This window comes from Heterobasidion irregulare, assembly GCF_000320585.1.
Source record: "Heterobasidion irregulare TC 32-1 unplaced genomic scaffold scaffold_09, whole genome shotgun sequence".
Lineage (NCBI taxonomy): Eukaryota > Fungi > Basidiomycota > Agaricomycetes > Russulales > Bondarzewiaceae > Heterobasidion > Heterobasidion irregulare.
In genome coordinates this window covers 157,547-175,833 of record NW_009258205.1, presented here as the reverse complement: position 1 = coordinate 175,833, position 18,287 = coordinate 157,547, and the positions used below count along the sequence as shown (strand labels likewise).

Genomic DNA, 18,287 nt, shown 5'->3' with positions numbered 1-18,287 from the left:
AAGAAGAAGAAGAAGAAAAGTATCATTGTACACCACTCATCATCACCATGAGCGGCGCGGACGACCGACGACACTGTGACCCCATACCCATTCCTGCCATCACCTGTCGCTGTCGCTGCCGCTGCCGCCGCCGCCCATAGGCAAAGCGCATCACCAATCACGACGCATCTCCACTACGTTATTACCTCCCGTTTATTCATCTTGCTGGCTGCATCACGGACTGGACGCCCTACTGTTATCGCTTATTCCCTATTCCCCATCCCGCCCCTGCTGCTTTGCAGCGCCTCTTTTTATTCTCTCGTGTTATTGCGACGGCCTTCGGCCGTCAGGTTCATTCTCTTTTGTTTCATCTCTGGCCTGCTATTGTGGAACGCAGCGTGTTACGCTTAGACCTGTTCCACCTTCCTCCATGGGCTTTTTATGTTTCTCTTTTTCCTCCCCCTCTCTCCTTTTCTTTCGTTCACGAGACGACGACGACGACGGTCATGATGGATTGCGGATTGCATTGTACGACACACACAGTAGAAGAAAACCCACTTGTTGTATCGAGATTCATTGGTTACTATAGTACAGATATGCAAAATATATGCGTATGTATGCATGTATATATATGCGTCGTACGTGTGCACGACGTGTCGCGACATGGAATGCGAGGGATCTGCACGCCGCGGTGCTCGGAGTGCGTGCGAGGGCGTTATTCGATTCCGGGTATGGAATGCGCACGGACGAATGCGTCGAGGAGCCGCCGCCGCCGACGGGAAGGGTGGACGTCGACGTCAGCACGGACGGACGATCGACCGAGTGGGGATTTCGTCGCGCGCGGGGCGAGGCCTGCCGACGTGTCGTCATTTCGACAAAGACGCGTCGTGATTGGCTCGCGCGTCGCGTCGTCACATCACGTGGTGCGCGGGAACAGATCTGCGCTCCCTCGGGTTCCCCGGCGTTGTTCATACGAGGCTCTCTGCAGGTAAATCAGTCAAGCACGGACGAGGGCTTGCCTCTGCGTTTGCCTGCAGGGTGGGGAGTGCAGCGCCTGCCGTGTGAGTGCGCCGCTCTCAGACGACATAACAGCCATCGCATGTATCCATCCTGGGCTCGCAACCCACCCGCTCGGTCGATCGACGAGGTGCGCATCCCTTTCCTTTCTCGATATCTCACGGCGCTCACCAGGCAGGCTCGCGCTCGGACTGGCAGCAAACGCCGACGTTCTTCCTGTCTCGTCTTTTCCCTCCGCGCGGTCTTCGTGCTAGAGCACGCGACCCGCCGCAGCACGTCCTGGGAGAGTTTCGGGCGCGTCCTTGGGGGTGATGGGTGCTCACACGACGGGCCGTTCTCGGCTTCAATAGCCAAGTGCTACAGTACCGCATGACATGAAATCTCGATATCGTCGGCGGCCTTCCGCGGGCCACTTTCTCCTCTCTGGAGCCTCTGGAGCCTCTGCTCGGCGCGTGGGGAAACCTTGGCCTCGCACTCGTGCTGCACGGATCTCGACGTATGCGCGCTCCCTCGTTCGATCGCGCTAGGTTTCTCTCGTCGGCTCGTCAAGCCCTCCCCGACGCCCCCGGTGATAAACAGGGCCACGCGCCCCCAGCTTTCCCTCGTTGGACGTCAGCCCAGGCCGCGCCCGCGATAAGCCCCTATCCAGCCGCTCCCCACAGAACCGCGACCCTGCACCTCCCTGCACCACTGAAAAAGGCAGCCACGTCTCTCGATTCGACGGTGATCGCGCCGCGCGTGTCCTGCTTCGGGGCTAGCCTCGCGAGTGACGTACGCGCTCCGCCTGCGTATATAGCTGGCACGCCGGCCCCTTGTCTCGTGCTTCCTTCTTTTCCTCCACTCCCCCTCCCTCCCGTCAAGACGCTTTGGGAAGTCGGTGGGCGTTCCCACGATGTGCCTTTGTGGCTGCGCGCTGGTGTTATCGCGGATAACTGGGCGGTCGTTCGTTTGGGCGGCGTTTGGGTGGGGTTGGGGCCGGCCGAGGGGTCGTATGCGAGGTTGGCGTCGGGGTCGGAGATGTTGTGCGGTAGGGCGTCGTGATTTAGAGCTTTGTAAGGTGAGCCCTACTGTTCTCGACCTCAGTCGGTGTTCGCCATTGCTCTCCGCAAGCCTTCCGATGTACTGCGCGCTAGATGGCCTAGCATCCCTCGGCCGGCGGCTCCAAAGGCGTGAAGGTGCAAAGCCCGCTCAGCACTCGAAGTTCCGTGAGGTTCCGTGACGCCGAGGAAGCGAAGCACCGGCGACGAGATAGGACAAGCGCATAGACGGGGCGTGAAGAGAGTCGGAAACCCCCGCACGATGTCATACATGCTCGCAGACGCTTGTCCGGCAGTGAAGGCTTCGATAGAGAGGAAGTCCGGGCGGTGGCAGATGGTCGCCTGGAGGTCTCGGGCGGCACCCTGGTGGTGCGCTGCTCGGGCTGGGTTCCTACCCTGGGCGGTGTCGAGGGGACACGTCAACAGGACCGTGCTCTGGGGGGCCCGGGTTTTTCTGTCGGCGGTGCGTGTTTGGCTCTTGCTGGTCTACGTTCACACGTGCATGTGCGCTGTTGGGGGGCTCTGCGTGGGACGTTCTGTGTCACCCTTTTCCGCTGCCGGTGGTGGTGGTTCTTGTTCTGTCTGTGATGGCCCGACGCGGAGTGAAGACGATGCAGTGCTTTGTTCTGCGCTGTTGAAGGACCCCAACGTCCCTGCGCAGTGTGCGTGGTGGTTTCGCTTGGTGACTATACTCGTCCATACATCTGGCTTTTCGATCGACCGGCGGTCTCCGAAAATCAACGTTGCGAGGGCTACCGTGTCGCTGGCGAAGCCTTTGGGCTTTGTGTTGACATGGAAGGTTACCATCTGGACCTATACGTCTGCTATCTTTGAAAATCTTGACAATGTTACTTTGATTTTTTTTTTCTTCTGTCCTCGCTGAATCCGTGGTCTACTGCACAAAGCGCGACCTTGCATATCATGGCTGGAATGATAGCGGTAATAAAGGGAGATAACACCTAAACGAGACGTGGATTAATTTTGACTAAATGCCGTGAGAAAGTTGAGACACGGGAGCTAAGTCTGCCGCGGTGGCTTCGTCCCGTGAATCGCTCCAGCTTCGGCGTTCAAAAACACTGCTGGTAGCCACCGTTGTGGATGTGTAGGAGATGGTACTGTATATGCCATCCTCCGCCCGGCATGGCCGAAGTCCTTATTTTCTGCTAGACATCGAAAGCTGAATGTCACGCGACTCGGTGCTCTAGACAGAACAACCCGGTCCCCGTTTTTTTGTCTTCTTACAAGCTGGACTTCACTCGATGACCGACGCGCAGAACACCTCTCTCCTCTCATTGGAGCTCTCCCCGATATCTTCGCGCTTGGCGCGCGTCATGGTGGTCGTCGAATCAGCCCGCGAAAAGTATCTTAGCTGGATAGTCACCCGAGCTCGTCGATCACGTCAGGCGTGCGTGCGTGCGGGCGTGTGCTATCTGTCGATCATCGCTGTGTACAGATGCTCCGCTCGTTTTTGTACACGAGGTCGCGGCGGGTGGGAGTTTGTTGCTTGCTACCTGGGCAGCCTCGGCACCCGCTTCTGCTGCTGGAAGATGTACGATTCGACGTCTCAGGCTGTTCTTCCTGGCCTCTCACATGCTCCGTGACGCTCCCCTCCTTCGAGAGGCTGGTTTTTGGCTTCCGCCTCACGGTCTGCGAGGCATCTTCCCGTGTCATGATGGGCTCGATGATTTAGTATCATCTCAGAGTCTGGAAGTGAGTTTTCTGCTCTGCTTTAGGGGAAACCGCTTTAGGGGAGATCTCACCTGGGACATGAGGTAGCCGGCGGCCACTATGGCTCACAGCAGCAACCTGGTCACTGTGCACCTCTTCACTTTCTGGGTCACACATCTCGAGGGTCTCGGGAAAGGTTCACGCTATCTGCTCCCCAAGCCCGAAGTTTTGCGTCTTCACATGAAAGATACTTCCCGCAATGCCGCATTGCTGTCGTCACCAGTGTGTTCGAGCTTTCTGACTCGGGGTTTTACATCTGGTCGCCGCGATGGGTACAAGAGCGGTATCCGGGTTCGTTGCACCAAATCCATTTCCGAACTCACTTTCGACACCATTCACATGCTTTTTGAACATCTTTGGAGCGTCCAGTCTATGGCATGTAATATTGACAGTCTCACGCTACCGAGGTCCTCCATTATCTGGCCCTGCGCTTCCCTCCTTGCCAACTCATTTCTGAGCAAAGTCGTCATTTATCCTACCTGTTCATGACGCCAGAACGGCACCCCGATGACACACAGCGCATATGTAGAATGCCACCTTGGAGCTGGAGATGGTCCAGGTTCGCCATATCTATCGAGACTACTGCAACTAGTTGGCGGATGTGGTCGAGTCTCGAAGGAATATACCTCGCGATGCACGCGGCGAAGATGGTCGGCCAAGGATGGTCGGCGAGCGTACACGACGTGTTCTTGGGTAAGTTCTTGAGCGAGCATGGTTCGCTTGTTCGCTGAACGATCACTGACAACCCTTTATCAGCATTAACCCCGCGCTGATGGCTGTGCGCTCAATGAAGAGGTCTTGGTCATAGTCCGTGTATCGATGGCTTACGAGTCGAATCATCGGACTTGATACGTTGACATGGCCTTGGGCCAATCTTAGACTCTCAGCCTCGATGTCAGTGCCCCAGCACACAGCCGGATAAGACCTCTTCATCGAGCGATGCTTTGCACCATTTACAAATCTAGGTTGTCGGTCAACTCTAAGACACCGGGTTGTCTCAACCATTACCCCAAGAACAGGCAGAGTCATATCTTTCTGGGAGGGACGTTAACGCCCAGCGTCAAGCATAGATCAAGTGCGCCGCGTGGTGCTGCGGCTTTGGACGCGCTCGTCGTTCAACTCGGCGACAGCGCATTGGAAGCCGCGCTTGATAAGACGCGCACGACGCTGACGGTCTCAGTGAACTATGCCCTGCTGTGTCTTTGTGCTTATCAGATCTTTAATTGTGATTTGTTGTTGCAGGATATATATAAACTGGCAATCTGAAGACTCTCACATCCTTCGTGACGTCGTATCAGTCTTCTCCCGCGCACCCCTGCCAAGCTGCACCGTGAAATTTTTGTGTTTCAAGGAACTCATGCCTATGTACATCCGGCATCTGGGGCGGGGATGAATCGAGAACTGCGGCGCTCATCGATAGCCCTTCGATCATGATATCTCAGTGTTTTAGTGGGGATAACCACCGCCGCGCCGATTCCGTGACCAAAACGGTGCTGATCATCTTTGATGCCCCCTTTTGCGTCTTCTTTGGCTCGATCTCGACCACAGACTATCTTCGTGACCCCGTGGGGTTGATCAACTCCGGTCTTGCAGTGCCCACGTACGTCTCGCTCGATTTAGAATGCGCTCCGCGATGCGAAAGAGGTGGTTTCCTCTGGCTTATGCTCTGTAGATTCGATCACTCGTGCATGTATACGGTCTAGTGTGCATTGAGCGCTTCATCTTTTGCGATGCTCTCGCCTCTGTCCATGAGTGCGGCGCCCTTGTGGAGCATCAACCAACGCTTTCTTTGTCTCATTCCATCGAATACTGTTCGTCGGTTGCTCCCGTCAGGTTTGTGCACTATCAGAGAAGTGCGGTGGCGGCCGTGCATCGTGGATGCTTGCTCACTTGCCCACGTCTCTTATCTTTGATTATTCGCTAACTCTAGGTAGGTATGTTGCTGCCACTTATCAAAGTACGGGCTTCTTTTCTCAGGGATGCGGAATGGTACGGCGGTGCTACGAGCGCTGCCTGTCCTGTTATACAAACAGGAGCGTTCACATGCCCGAAGCCACTACCTGATTAGAAACATCTATTCTCATTGCCTAGGTGCAACAAGTCCAACGCTATGCCTCATCACCGCCATTTTCCCTTCAAATGTGTCTGCTTATTTTAGCATGTTCCAGCGCGTTCCGTGTAGACTCGAAGGATTCATGTTGCTGCGAGGCGTCGTTCTCACCGTATAATCATGTGGTCTACTTGTCGACGGGTTACGCCACCAAGCCTTGGAAGGTAGCAACGTTCCTCTACTTCTCATGATCCGCGATGGATCAGTCGAGTCAACCATCATCGAACGGCGCAATCACCACAGCGGTTGACGAGGACCGCGCAGCTTTGCTCTTGCGTGGAAACTCACATCAGCTTGGACGAATCCGGATGCCATCTTCGCTGTGCTCTCGTACCGTGCCACGGATGAAAATAGCTGATCATGGGCACATCGTTGAGGCGCCGATCTACGCCAGCGAATGTTCATTTTAAGCGTCATCGAAGACAATGTACTATTATATTCTAAGCCGCCATACAGGCAACGACTCGCACTACTCCGGTGAAGGTCGAATCGACGGACGGCTGGTCCTAATTATATCTCGCTAGACGCTGTAAGTTGCCTTGTGGAACTGCATCAAGCTCATCAATAATTCACAATCATTCCGTTCATGTTATCTGTCCTCTTTAGGACGAACACTCTGTGCATTTGCACCGACATTTCAATGGTAGTTGGCAGATGGACGTTACCAAGGCCAGCTTCCATGTACTAGACAGCTGTGAGCACGGGGCATTGGTAGATGTTTTTGGGATAATATTAATATGAAAAGCTCACAGGTGTACACACTAAGTACCATCCTAAAACAACTGTGGAAGTTGATTCCGTGGTACGCTTGATCGATTGATCACCTTTAGGTCTGTCTCCTGGCCTTGAGGAAAAGACACTGACTGCTTATGCATGTTTAACGTTGATGCAGCGTTTTCGGTCGATGACTGCGTCGTCGCTGTTTTTAGAATTACGTCTCTCACCGCGGTGAATATATCGCATTCTTCCCGCTCTTGCGTAATTTCTACGCCTTCGAACAGTGACAGGTAGCGCTACAAGGCCCCGTAATCTTGATCCTTGTGTTGTTTAGCCTTCTTGTTTAGTCTTGTTCTACATTTATCATTATTCATGCTACTTGATGGTAAGAAGTTTTTTCTTCGATCTCCTTGTCCATCTGACAATAGCTGTGATTTTAGCATAGGTTCGCTGCGCAAAGGAGCGAGTCTGCCCCAAGTAGGCTTGTCGGAGTTGCGGGCTTGTTCCCACACTTCACCTTCTCGTCTTCAACGAGCGCTGAGCGTCCAGCCCAATGTGGCGCCTACGTAGCAATGCTATGTTCTTCTTTCTAACGAGTTCATAATTGGGAAGCATCGGGTTGTAGTGATGACTGACGTGATCCTGTTGATGGTCCGAGTTGGTGCCTGTTCTTCGACTAACCTAGGATCTCAGAACCAAGATAAAAAGCGGAGCTGTATCGCGTTATCGATTGCTCATCCATCTTCAGTTGTTGCGTGTGTAATTTTACCCTCGGTCTCCTAAAGTGTTAACCCTTCTGCTGATCCTATTAACGCCTCACTCCGCGCCTATTAAAACTCTCGAAGGACCTCATCTCCATGGGACGCACCCAGCGAGAGCAGCCGGCAGATCGAAACACCACCTACATACCTCAACACCGTACTCATCCAGAGCCACGAGGCATTCTACGCCGTACAAATCCACGTGCGCACGAGGTAGAAACGCCACCTCCGGCAGAAGGCAGGCGTGATCCTGGTACGTGACCTTATACGATGCTGATTTTGGTTGCTGATTAGTTTATATCACAAGAAGGGCTCGAGAACTATCATTGCCGTGGTATGGATTTTTTTTTTCAAATATTGTCTCTTCACCTCGTTGATTCTCAAATAGCATATCAAAGACAGACTGGACAGCGGCCATCAGAGCCTATCCTACCACCTGTCATACCACCTCCGCTAACACCACAACCCATCAGTCCATATCGAACGGGCTATCTCAACAACCACAATCATATCTCCGCAGGATCGGCGCCTTCGCCACGCGCCCAAATGTTCCATTATCCATACGCAAATTATGGGGGCGAACCAAATCCTTATCCCTACCCACCTCGAGCTGCTTGGCCAGCCGCAGCCACAAATATCAGGAAAGCAGGCGGGTTGCCAACGCCTCCCCCTTCCGAGCCAGCGTCTCCGCATATTCCAACACCCTTTGTCATACTAGGGGGTTATGCTGTTCCTTGGCCCGTGCCAATCCCATGGGTGGTTCCTGTAGCATGGTACCCATGGCCATCGCCGACGCCAGCACCAAGTAGAGCGCCGCCTACCCCACCTCCTGAGTGGCCGCCCAAACGTCGCCCTAATCCCGTGCAGCTCACACCGTGGTTAGAGTGGGATGAGGCTCGGTCTTCGTATCCTCCTCTCGTATGGGATCTCAGAATGCAGCCTGAGACAGCGATGCGAGTGACTGCTCGCAAGACTTGGGAGTCAGTGAGAGATCACTTCCAAGAGGATGCTGTCCGTCCTGCAGCGACCAAAATCATGATATCCTGTGTCCGCGATATTGGAGGGGCCACATTCGATTGGCCACCACTGCTGATCGAAAAGACACACTCCGTCACATGTTACGAAATGCTCAGTTCCATCTGGGAATATTTCCAACAGCGCTTCTCTGATGTCGAGATCGAGCACATGGAGCGGCAGTATCCTGGAATCAAGAGGATGATGTCGGATAGCTGCCATCGGAGATGCATGCGTACCCCAGGGCTTGCCGAATTTGAGCGACGGCAGGGATTAAAGCGAATTGACTATCTCGACATACGAACCATGTTCAAGGGATTGTCGGTGTCCGTAGGCTTGGATGGTACTTGGGTACTTCATTTGCATCTTTACGGCCGACACAATTGAGCTCTCTGACCCATCTTTTCCTGTTTTTTCTTGTTATCTTACTTGCTGTGACAAAAGCTTTGCGTACTGCTTTCTTTCTTTCTTTCTTGATATCATACACTCCACGTACTTTCATGAACCAATGCCTGTTGATGTCTATACTTACTGTTATCTATAGCCACACCCTTTTATCCTCAGTTGCCTAGTGAATATCTTGAGAGCCTGGACACTTCGATGCAGGTACATTTTATTTACTTTTTCTCCTGTACATAGATCATGACAATCCGCTACTATGTGATTACTTCAAACGTCTATCGGAGTTGCTTGCGACGTCGAATTTGGGCTCCAAACTCAGCTGGTGTGCCGACGCAGGCCAGCTCATGCTCCGCTTTAATATCGGCACATGTTGACATCAACCGTATTTGCCTCTCAACTCGGTGTCCAGCTCTCTTTCCATGCATCGCGGCTTCAGTGTTCTAGCTTTCAGTGTACCTTCTCTCAGTTCTCCATTGGTTGAGGACCTCACTCCGACGGCTCAGGTTATGCGTCGGGCTCGAGTCGAGGGTCGTCGCTTATCAAGCGAGCGCCTGCCTCGTTTCCACTACATCTGGTGTGTGATGTGCTCTCGTGATCACCCTCTTTACAGCTGGCTGACCTCAGAATCACTGAGCGTTGCACTTCGGAGATCTGCATCTTCTATGCTATGATCCATGCTGCTGGGTTTGGAGCATATCGCCTGGCGTAATATTCGCGGATCTCTAGATCTCTTGGAAGACTACAGCTCCCTATCATTCTGTCATTCGCTAGACTTCAAACGGCGACAATACCACAGCTGTCCGACCAAAAATCGTGCGATAGCGCTTGATCAAACCAGTTCAGAACTGTCACCGCAGCGGTAGCCCCGATAGCTCTCCAGCGATCATCGCTTCTCAATGCACGAGTACTACAGCTTGTATGCAACCCTGAGCAGACCTGAGCAGCACTCCCCTTGCCCTTTCCAATCTCATCACTGCAACCGACGCGCTGCAGTACCCCTCATGTGTAACCCCCCTTTCGTGCGTCGTGCTCTGGAGCCTGTCACCAGAAGGCGTGATCAGCGCCTTGACAACTTCTGGTAGTCTGCGTTTGCTTTTCGGCATATAGGAGCTTGACGACTTCCGAATCCTCAGTCGTATTTTTGTACATCCGACACACTCGGTTTTACCTGACATCGCCATGTTCATGCTATACGAAGATGTATCATTGGTCCTCATGGCGAGCTACAAGCGCCTGGCAGATCTTTTGAAGCTGGTGCTCCACTTTCAGGGTCACTAGGCACCTATGGGCACCGTATGCGCTGCGCGCTGTGCCTGGCCTTCTACGTCTTGCAACCATACATTCCTGTTTGCCAGCAACTGTCTTACCGTTCTATCTTGGTTCTATCTTAGAGAAGCCTCGGCCAGTATCGAAAACCAGTACCTTCAAGTTGTCTGTACTTTGATCGGCGACGCCTGTTCTCTGAACGATCCGCTGTATGTCATGAAGCTCTTCCAGTTCTTGCCGCTCCATGGCCTTGAACATGTATCAGCCGTTCTATCTTCGTGTTGCCCTCATTGCTCCAATACCCTCGGCTTTTCTGACAGGGGCCGACTGGGGCCGACTTTGCGGCTGCATCGTCGCCGCGCGATGTTAATGACATCAGCTGAGAGTTCTCCATGCTTTACTGGCTTCTAAAAGGGATACAATATTCTTCTGTGGCCAGGCGCTCTCGCTTCTGACGATCGCGTACATTGTCGTCGCCCCTTATTTCTCCTCGGCGGCGGGGAGTTTGAAGCGCAGTCTAGATTGCCTTCAAACGTGTCGTGACACTGTGACCCTTCGGTCTTGTTTTCATTACTTCTCGACTCACCTTCCCACCTTCTCCAACTGCTTGATGAGTTTGTCGGCCCACCCTGAATATTCTCGTACGCGGTAGAGCTCCTTAGCAAAAGTTTGATAGACGCGGCGTACTTTCTCCTACAGTATCTTTGAACAGTCACGGCGGAACAGGCCCAGCGAATTCGCGTCGGAATATATGAAGCGCGAGCGCATTGGGGCGGGCCCCAAAGTGGGAGGCGAGGGCGGGGTCTAGACCGGAGCGAGCGCAGTGAACCGCTTCGCAGCCAACACGCGTCCAACACGCCCCCTGCACGCGTCGGCGCTGAGCTTTTCGAACGATGCCATCATCTTCCGGAAGAGAAAGTCTTCTTCTATGTGTCGCTTAACACCAATCGGTTACCTCATACGGTCTCTCCAACGGCGCCTCTGCAGCTCTCAGGACCCAGCTAGCCTCGTTCTGACTGGCCACTGACAGCGCACCTCACGCCTGCACGGACTTTTCGGACAAATCCCTACCGCCAGCTCTCATGCACGGTGCGCCCTCCCTTTCGGGCATGTCACCGTCGCTTCCGTGCGCTTCCAAGCGTCCTCAGAAGAATTCTGGCCTAAATTGCCGGGCGCGGTTCCATCTGAAAACATGGCTGTCCAACATTGGTTGATCTTGCATTATGTGCATTACGATAACTCTTTGTTAAGCCTAGAACAAAGAAGCCACCCCAGCCGATCTGCTATGTAACGAGGCACTGTCCCTCGCTATAAAGACCTCTTCCGAATCGAACGAACGTCACGGTGGCTGGCTCCTCGCCCTCTACCTGTTAAAACGTTTTCGCTCATGACCCTCCGCAACCCTGTACATTACCCATTCACGACCTCGTCCACGACCCACGTCAAAACCATCCTCGCTCTCTCAATCTACCTCTTCATCATGGCCTCCTACCTCCGCAGCATCTTCGGATACGGTAACTCGTCGTCCTCAGGACAGAGCAGCGGCAAGTCCCACAGTCGCTCTCGCGCTGCCTCTAGCGCTGCTCCCGTATATGGAAAAGCATATCCCGTTCCCGCAGCCACGCCTTCCGCTGCTTCGTCTGGTCATCCTGACGTGAAGAGAGCTAACAGCTACAACGTCTCGTCGCGAACAAACACGCCTTCTCCCTTGCGCTACCCGACCTACGACTCGCGGCACTCACATGAAAGCCCTCGTCCTAAAGCGTCCTCGTCGGCTGCAGCGACGTCGACGCCGGTGTATCGGCGTGCAAGCTATAAACCCAAGGAACATGGTGAGCCGTTTACCGTGCTAGCGTCGTGATGTTTAACTGAATGGGGCCCGGAACTAGTGCACTACCCAACATTTTCCCCGCCCGGCTATGGAACACCGACGAGCTCTCGATCTAACTCGAGCTCGTCACTGTATGCCAATGGGGTCCCTCCGTCTGCACCGCTGTCAACCAGCTCCCGTGGAAGTGTTCCGTATGCTGAGCGACGCCCTCGTGCCAAGCAGAATCACACATGGAACGGTACCGGTACTAGCCCTAGCGCGTCTTCATCTTCTTGTGAGTATCAGTGCAATATGTCTGCGCATCCCTCACTGATCGACGTCTGGCTGCAAACAGATGGTCAAACGCCCCATACCCCGGTCCAGCCAAAAAGCCTTCACATGCATCCTCTTCTTGCGTACACGCGTCTTCACCATGCTCCTATCTCATACGATATCTCCTTCACGCCATCCGCCCGTACCGTGCTGGACCGCACCATTCACTCTCCCGTTCCCGCACACACCCTCGCGCAGCCTGCGACAGAGCCCCCAACCCCCGCGAGCGCCCGGCTGGTCCTTCGCTCGCACAAGTTTCCTTGGCTTGTCGTCGTGGGACCCGTAGGTTCCTCCGCGAGCTCTTCTCCTTCATCTAACTTTTACCTGGGCTCTGGCTCTGGGAAATCGAGCCGCAGCAATGCGTGCTTGACGAATTTGGATGTGCTGTACGCCGTGCACACCACGCTGATGACGCGGGTCACACCGGAAGAGTGGGAAAATTTGGGTTATGGGAGCAAGGCGCAACGGAAGGTTGCCGCCGCGTATGAGAAGAGATGCCAGCGCATGGGTGGAGGCTGGGAGGGCGGTGTGAGGAGGCTTGATTGGTTGGGTAGCAAGACGCGGTTCGTCGGCATCGAAGTGGACAAGGGCGCCGTAGCAGGCGGAAGTGTTGGTAAGCTCGTCTTTGGTAAGGCCTGATTGCCACTGCTCGAGCAAGGCGGGGTCTCGCTCCCATGTCTCAGGTGTCAATTCCGTCCGGGCTCGCCTGGATCATCTCGTCTCGTTTTTTCAGGTTTTGTTTTCGTCTCGTTTTGTGTGGTCGTTTTCCTGCTCCGGTTTCTCTTGGTCTCGGTTCTCGTCTTCGTTCTGTCCTGTTTTCTGTCAACTGTCTCCGCTCGTTCACGCAAACCCCCGTCATCGGCTCCTTTAAATGGATTCTTCTTTCTTGTGGTTATAGGTGCGGACTCGTACTTATCGGGCTGATGCTCCTCAGCGCTTGCAAGCGCGAGGCGATACACGGTTTGTGTGTGTATAATTTTATCCTGCATCTGTACTTTACTGTTTCATACCCACACACGCACCCCTCTTCTCACAGACTCTCCCCTTTGCTTCACACCATGGTTGTGTATATTAGCCACGGATGATATGTTCCATGCTTTCCCTTATCTATGCAATGCATTGACCTTGTCGCTTGTTCCTTCCCTTCATGCGCCATGCAGGCTCCAAAGTTGCGCGGCGAGGCGTGTCCGAGCGTGCATGCAGGTGACACCGTGAACGGGCCAACTAGGCTGTTATACATAAAGCCTACATGCGCTGAGGTACAAAAAGAATGGGCGCGCTCCACAAACTCGTGCCCGGATAACACACCGAGAAGACATACACACGGCATGCGGGCGAGCGACGCGGGCGAGGTACATGATAGAGGGGACCTGTGACGAGGCGGACAGTAATATTATCGTAATAAGACCTAGGAATATCAGAAAGCGTCCCGAGAGGCGCAGGCGCGCCCAGCCAGCCAGCCATCCAGCCAGCAGACAGCCAAGAGACGAGACGCGCGCAGGGCCGGATCACGAGCAGGAGACACCGAGCTCAGGAAAGTCGTACACGCCGGGAACCGCGTTGATGCACCCTTGCCGATCGCGGTGCGAATTGCAATTGACCTGATCGTTGGCGGACTGGCAGCAGCGCAGGCAAAAGCGGTTGAGGGCCGGCTCGACGCTGCAGGTGGGGCCGCAGGCGACAGGGTGTTGTATGTAAAATACGCGAAGCAGGAAAATGCGGGGCCCGATCGACCGTCGAGGTGGGCGCGGTCGGGGCCAATGTCCGTGCGCGGGGTGGACCAGGGTGGACCGCAAGTGGCAATATTTGATAAGTGGCAATATGCGAGGCTGAGGTGACAGGACAACGTACAGCTCGATGAAACTGGCCGCGTACCCACCGAACGTGCACTGCGCGCCGTTGGGAAAGCGGACGTCGAACTGGCCGCCAGCGTCCTGCGTGTCGACCTGGAACTTGCTCGAGTCGAGGCATCCGGTGATCTACGTGCGGCATCGGATATGAAATTGGCAATGTGGTGCGAATATCACAGAACGAGCAGAGTTCGTTCGTTCATTGTGGGCTGGGTGCAAGGCAGGGCTGAGGGTAGAGGGGGAATGAACGCGACATACCTGGATCCACGCGCCGTCGTCAGATCTGGAGATGGCCGCCGCGCGCACGAAGCCGTCCGGGAAGGTCTTAGCACAGTGGGGATCGGTGCTTCCTGGCGCGCAGAAGGACACGCCGTCGGCTTCCGCGTCAGATATGAGCTCTGTCGCCGCCGGATAACGGATATCAGCTCGATCGGCGCGATGACGCACGCAGGACGTACCGCCGGGAGTATCAGGCAGAAGTAAGGAGAAATCCTGCTCGCTGTTGATGTGCACCGTCGTCGAAGGCGACGGATCGCCCGTGGGTTGAGGGGTCGGCCTCGTATCCGCGTCTAACGTTTCGGTCGGCGCACGACGCGCTGGCTGGTTTTCGCCCTGGGAGCGCGTAGCATGAGGCAGGTATCTAGTAGACGAGGCGTTCGAGCTCCCGGGTTGAGCCTGGTCCTTGGCGGCTTTCGGAGTAGTTCTGTCGGAAGCCGTCGAGTTATGCATTCTTGCTAAAAGAGCGGCTCGGTAGGGATGAAGATCGTAACTGATGGCGGGAAATCGTGCAGGATCGTACGGCACAGCACATCGAGAGAGAGTCACCAGAAGAAGAAACACACACGGAAAGACACAGCGGTACATGATAGTCGAAGGAAGGTTGAAGGGCCTTTATGACTTGCGTGAGCTTTGAGGAGACCCGGAATGGCCATGGTGTTTGGTCTATATATACATGTTGTTTATAGCATCGAACATATCCCTCTTAGCTCAGTTGGTAGAGCGCGTCACTAGTATCCACATGTTGTTGGCTTACGCAATGACGAGGTCAGTCGTTCAAATCGGCTAGCGGGAAAGTTTTGGTAATCTTACTTATTTGTTTTATCGAGCTCAAGTGGTCTATAGGGTCCCGCTGATGACGTAGCAATCTTCTTCTGAGTGTGGGAGCTCATAATTGTGGGCCTATGTGTGTCTATAGCCACATCTCTGCTATAAAACCACTCATTATATAACTCTGTATCTGGCCATGCCATTGGCATTTTGGGCTGTAACTTATGAGAACATCTTGTCCAATTGACTGGAAACTCATAAGTGACAAAGCTCATGCATGGGGCAAAAGAGCAATGGAAGTATCAAATAGGTGATTAGTGCAAGTCAGTGAATTCACAATAGAGTCTCACTCACTATAGCATGAGCTGTGGGTCATAATTACACAAGTTTTGTTGATGTGCCATGAATGGTATTGCACCATGTGCCAGAGACATTTTTTACTACTAAGAATACAGGCAATGCTAGAAGGGATTAATTGATAAATGAATGTCAGGTACATTTTTTCTTGCTCCATTTATCTCTATGAGAGCCTAATGCACTAGCAGAGATCATCACTCTCTAATAATTCAAAATATATTGACGTGTGCTTGACCAAATATATTGAGTTCACTAGGGTTAGGGGACCACTTGACAAAGATGGCTATAGTGACCAAGGTTATCCTTAGTAGGCACCCCACTACTCAAACTTTTTGGAGACTGAAGTGGTGAGCTAGCATTGATGCCATTCTTGTCTATACAGCATTGGCAAAGCCAGTCAGCCTTGGGGGTGCTAACAGCAGATGCAGCCCGAGGTTCATGAGCAATCACATTGAAAGGGACTCAAAGCTTTGCTGACTGTAGCCCACTGTAGTGGAGCATGAAAGGTGATAGCATCGGGCTGTCGATTCCATTGAACATATCCCTCTTAGCTCAGTTGGTAGAGCGCGTCACTAGTATCCACGTGCTGTTGGCTTACGCAATGACGAGGTCAGTCGTTCAAATCGGCTAGCGGGAAAGTTTTGGCGATCTCGCAGATGTTTTTTGTGGGCCTCAAGAGGTGCGCAAGACCCAGCTGGTGGTAGAGCTATTTTCTTGAGCGCAGGAGCTGAGAAAATGGGACCTGCATGTGTCTACACATCTATTTCTTCGAGTTGTTCCCCACGTGATGCTGCACGGGAAAAATGTTTTTAATCGAACTGCCTCTGTAAAAGGTACAGGAGATATGGGTTGACAAGGCGGATTGCAGTAGGAGAGGGGGGAAGGCAAGGTGACGACTCTGTGCGGTTTCGACATGAGTGGGAACAAATGTCCAGAGGTACAGGCGGGGAGGGGGCACTCGTCAGTCGTTCGAATCGGTTGCGGGGCTCTGGGAATAATCAGGGAGTATATTGATTGATCTGCGGCTACTGGATTTACAGGATCTATACAATGACAGAATGGAGCGCAGTCGGAGGGGGGGGGGGGGTTGCTAAGCAAGAAAAACGAGCGAATGGAGATACGCGTTACATCGTTGATAAAGATACAGGATGAGATGCGGCTAATAACACAGGGATGCCCCTCTACGACGTGGTCCGGCACATCGAGCGAGCTCGCAAGGTGGCGGCCAGCGCGCGCAGTGGTCCGGTTTGTCCGTTGAACCAATAATGTCCGTGGTATATATTTGTTGTTTTTCGTGGCGGTGGGGGGTGGGGGATTGTCCTTGAACACTCGTGGGGGGGTGAGACGCGCTTACCTGGGATGGCTTCCGCCGTCGATCTTTAGCTGGGCTTGGGGGTTGGCGGTCGGCGGCGGCGGCGGCGGCGGTTTTGAGGCGGGCGCGTTCAATCAGACAAAGTGCACGATCCAGCTGTCCGAGCCGTCGCGCGCGCGGGAGAGGCCCGCGAAGCGCGTGTGCGACATGAGCAGGTCAACGCGGCGGAGGCCATCGCCGCGCGCGTGCGCGGTGCGGCGCGCGTACGCGCGCACAACGTCCGGCTGGCCCGCGCGGGAGTGGTACTCGGGCTCGTGCCCCGTCGCACGCGCACACAGGTGCTGCGAGATCGCGCTGATGACGTCCGCGACGGTGACGCCGCGCGGGTTCGCGGCCTCGAACGTCCAGATGCCCGGCACGGTCAGGACCATGCGCGCGGTGGCCGGCTGGAGCGCGCTCTGGCGGAGCGCGAGCAGATCGCCGCTCGGCGCGTAAGAAACATCGAAGTTGTAAGGAGAGTGTGTGTTATAAGTTAAAGTTTGGTCGAGTTTTGGATGGGGACGTGTCTGGGGGCTGTTGGGTGGGGTGGGGAGGCCGTCTGTGTGGTCGTGAACAAATGATCGTGGACGGATCGAGAAGACACGTACAAGATCCGGAAACGAGCGGTAATGGCACTGTGTGCATATAGGGAGCGCCCGGTGTAGAGGGCACGGACATCGAGTATGCTGTAGCATACGACTCAAGAGAACGAGGAGACCCCGTCGAGGACGCGGGAGACGCGGACGTGAGCCCGACAGAGCCAGGGTAAGGGCCTCTGTACCCAGTCTCATTGTTCGCGGCGGACTGTTGATATGGCACCGCGGGCAACCCCGACGTCAAGGTCGTGCCGGTGAGGTTGTTTGGCGACCAGTGCGGGGTGGGGACGTAGGTCGTGTTCGAAGCGGCGTAGGATTTGTGCGAAGACATGGTTGTAGTATGAACGATGAAGACGGGCAGGGGAGCCAATGACGGACGGAGGAGTCGAGTCGAGTCGAGTCAGTTGCGGGGGAGATGGGGGCGGGGAGTGCGGTGTTGGAGGAATCGGCCCCGCCCTCGTCAGGCTTTATAGAGGCTCGGACCCGACGCGTGGCGGACGCACAGCATACGGGACGGGACGGGCGGGAGGGCGGGGCTATCGAGCCAATGGAGGGCGGGGCTATCGAGCCAATGGAGGGCGGGGATGTGGGGCGGAGGGCGCAGCGAGCTGCAATGAGGCGCACATGTCCAACGCGCGCTGATCGAAGCCCGCCGCGCGCCCACCTCCCGACGTCGGTATTTGCCCGATATAGTAATGATACCGACCAGAGCGCCCAAAGGCGCCCGTGGAGCAGCGTCGGGAACCGTTGCTGTGTCGCGCCGCTGCCACGCCCGGCGCTAACCGCCCACCTCGTGTCCTTCTAGCCAAGGGTCAAGGGTTCCCGCCCTTCCAAAGAACGTCGGCGAAGACTGCCCGCAGCAGCGCGCACGTCGGCTTCTCGTCACAACCCTCCCGCCCATTGTGAAACGTG

The 18,287-nt window shown here is 54.7% G+C and overlaps 10 protein-coding genes across 10 annotated transcripts; 7 read left to right on the top strand and 3 right to left on the bottom strand.

Moving 5' to 3' along the window:
• Positions 1-47: 47 nt before the first annotated feature.
• HETIRDRAFT_163718 (uncharacterized protein) lies at positions 48-489 on the top strand (the record flags this gene model as incomplete). The annotated part of the gene is made up of 3 exons (XM_009551475.1): positions 48-75; positions 141-343; positions 391-489. The coding sequence occupies 3 exons, from the start codon at positions 48-50 to the stop codon at positions 487-489; spliced, it is 330 nt and encodes a 109-aa protein (XP_009549770.1).
• A 1,474-nt stretch (positions 490-1,963) lies between these two features.
• HETIRDRAFT_441371 (uncharacterized protein) lies at positions 1,964-2,993 on the bottom strand. The gene has a single exon (XM_009551474.1). It carries the CDS (start codon positions 2,838-2,840, stop codon positions 2,526-2,528), a length of 315 nt encoding a protein of 104 aa, XP_009549769.1. The 5' UTR covers positions 2,841-2,993; the 3' UTR covers positions 1,964-2,525.
• Positions 2,994-3,821: 828 nt separating this feature from the next.
• Positions 3,822-4,534, top strand: HETIRDRAFT_107400 (uncharacterized protein; the record flags this gene model as incomplete). Its single annotated transcript, XM_009551473.1, has 4 exons — positions 3,822-4,052; positions 4,257-4,320; positions 4,380-4,454; positions 4,518-4,534. 4 exons carry the CDS (start codon positions 3,822-3,824, stop codon positions 4,532-4,534), a joined length of 387 nt encoding a protein of 128 aa, XP_009549768.1.
• Positions 4,535-6,970: 2,436 nt separating this feature from the next.
• On the top strand, positions 6,971-7,181 carry HETIRDRAFT_163716 (uncharacterized protein; the record flags this gene model as incomplete). The annotated part of the gene is made up of 2 exons (XM_009551472.1): positions 6,971-6,973; positions 7,029-7,181. The coding sequence occupies 2 exons, from the start codon at positions 6,971-6,973 to the stop codon at positions 7,179-7,181; spliced, it is 156 nt and encodes a 51-aa protein (XP_009549767.1).
• A 1,119-nt stretch (positions 7,182-8,300) lies between these two features.
• HETIRDRAFT_325205 (uncharacterized protein) lies at positions 8,301-8,750 on the top strand (the record flags this gene model as incomplete). Its single annotated transcript, XM_009551471.1, has 1 exon — positions 8,301-8,750. The coding sequence occupies one exon, from the start codon at positions 8,301-8,303 to the stop codon at positions 8,748-8,750; it is 450 nt and encodes a 149-aa protein (XP_009549766.1).
• A 2,668-nt stretch (positions 8,751-11,418) lies between these two features.
• Positions 11,419-13,317, top strand: HETIRDRAFT_445974 (uncharacterized protein; the record flags this gene model as incomplete). Its single annotated transcript, XM_009551470.1, has 3 exons — positions 11,419-11,863; positions 11,921-12,136; positions 12,197-13,317. 3 exons carry the CDS (start codon positions 11,419-11,421, stop codon positions 12,811-12,813), a joined length of 1,278 nt encoding a protein of 425 aa, XP_009549765.1. The 3' UTR covers positions 12,814-13,317.
• Positions 12,522-13,317, top strand: HETIRDRAFT_441370 (uncharacterized protein). Its single transcript, XM_009551469.1, has one exon. The coding sequence runs from the start codon at positions 12,849-12,851 to the stop codon at positions 13,257-13,259; it is 411 nt and encodes a 136-aa protein (XP_009549764.1). The 5' UTR covers positions 12,522-12,848; the 3' UTR covers positions 13,260-13,317.
• An 880-nt stretch (positions 13,318-14,197) lies between these two features.
• Positions 14,198-14,753, bottom strand: HETIRDRAFT_420570 (uncharacterized protein; the record flags this gene model as incomplete). Its single annotated transcript, XM_009551468.1, has 3 exons — positions 14,198-14,233; positions 14,283-14,422; positions 14,483-14,753. The coding sequence occupies 3 exons, from the start codon at positions 14,751-14,753 to the stop codon at positions 14,198-14,200; spliced, it is 447 nt and encodes a 148-aa protein (XP_009549763.1).
• A 2,121-nt stretch (positions 14,754-16,874) lies between these two features.
• HETIRDRAFT_453867 (uncharacterized protein) lies at positions 16,875-17,706 on the bottom strand (the record flags this gene model as incomplete). The annotated part of the gene is made up of 2 exons (XM_009551467.1): positions 16,875-17,338; positions 17,388-17,706. 2 exons carry the CDS (start codon positions 17,704-17,706, stop codon positions 16,875-16,877), a joined length of 783 nt encoding a protein of 260 aa, XP_009549762.1.
• Positions 17,707-17,790: 84 nt separating this feature from the next.
• Positions 17,791-18,281, top strand: HETIRDRAFT_453866 (uncharacterized protein; the record flags this gene model as incomplete). Its single annotated transcript, XM_009551466.1, has 3 exons — positions 17,791-17,961; positions 18,024-18,051; positions 18,085-18,281. 3 exons carry the CDS (start codon positions 17,791-17,793, stop codon positions 18,279-18,281), a joined length of 396 nt encoding a protein of 131 aa, XP_009549761.1.
• Between the last annotated feature and the right edge of the window lie 6 nt (positions 18,282-18,287).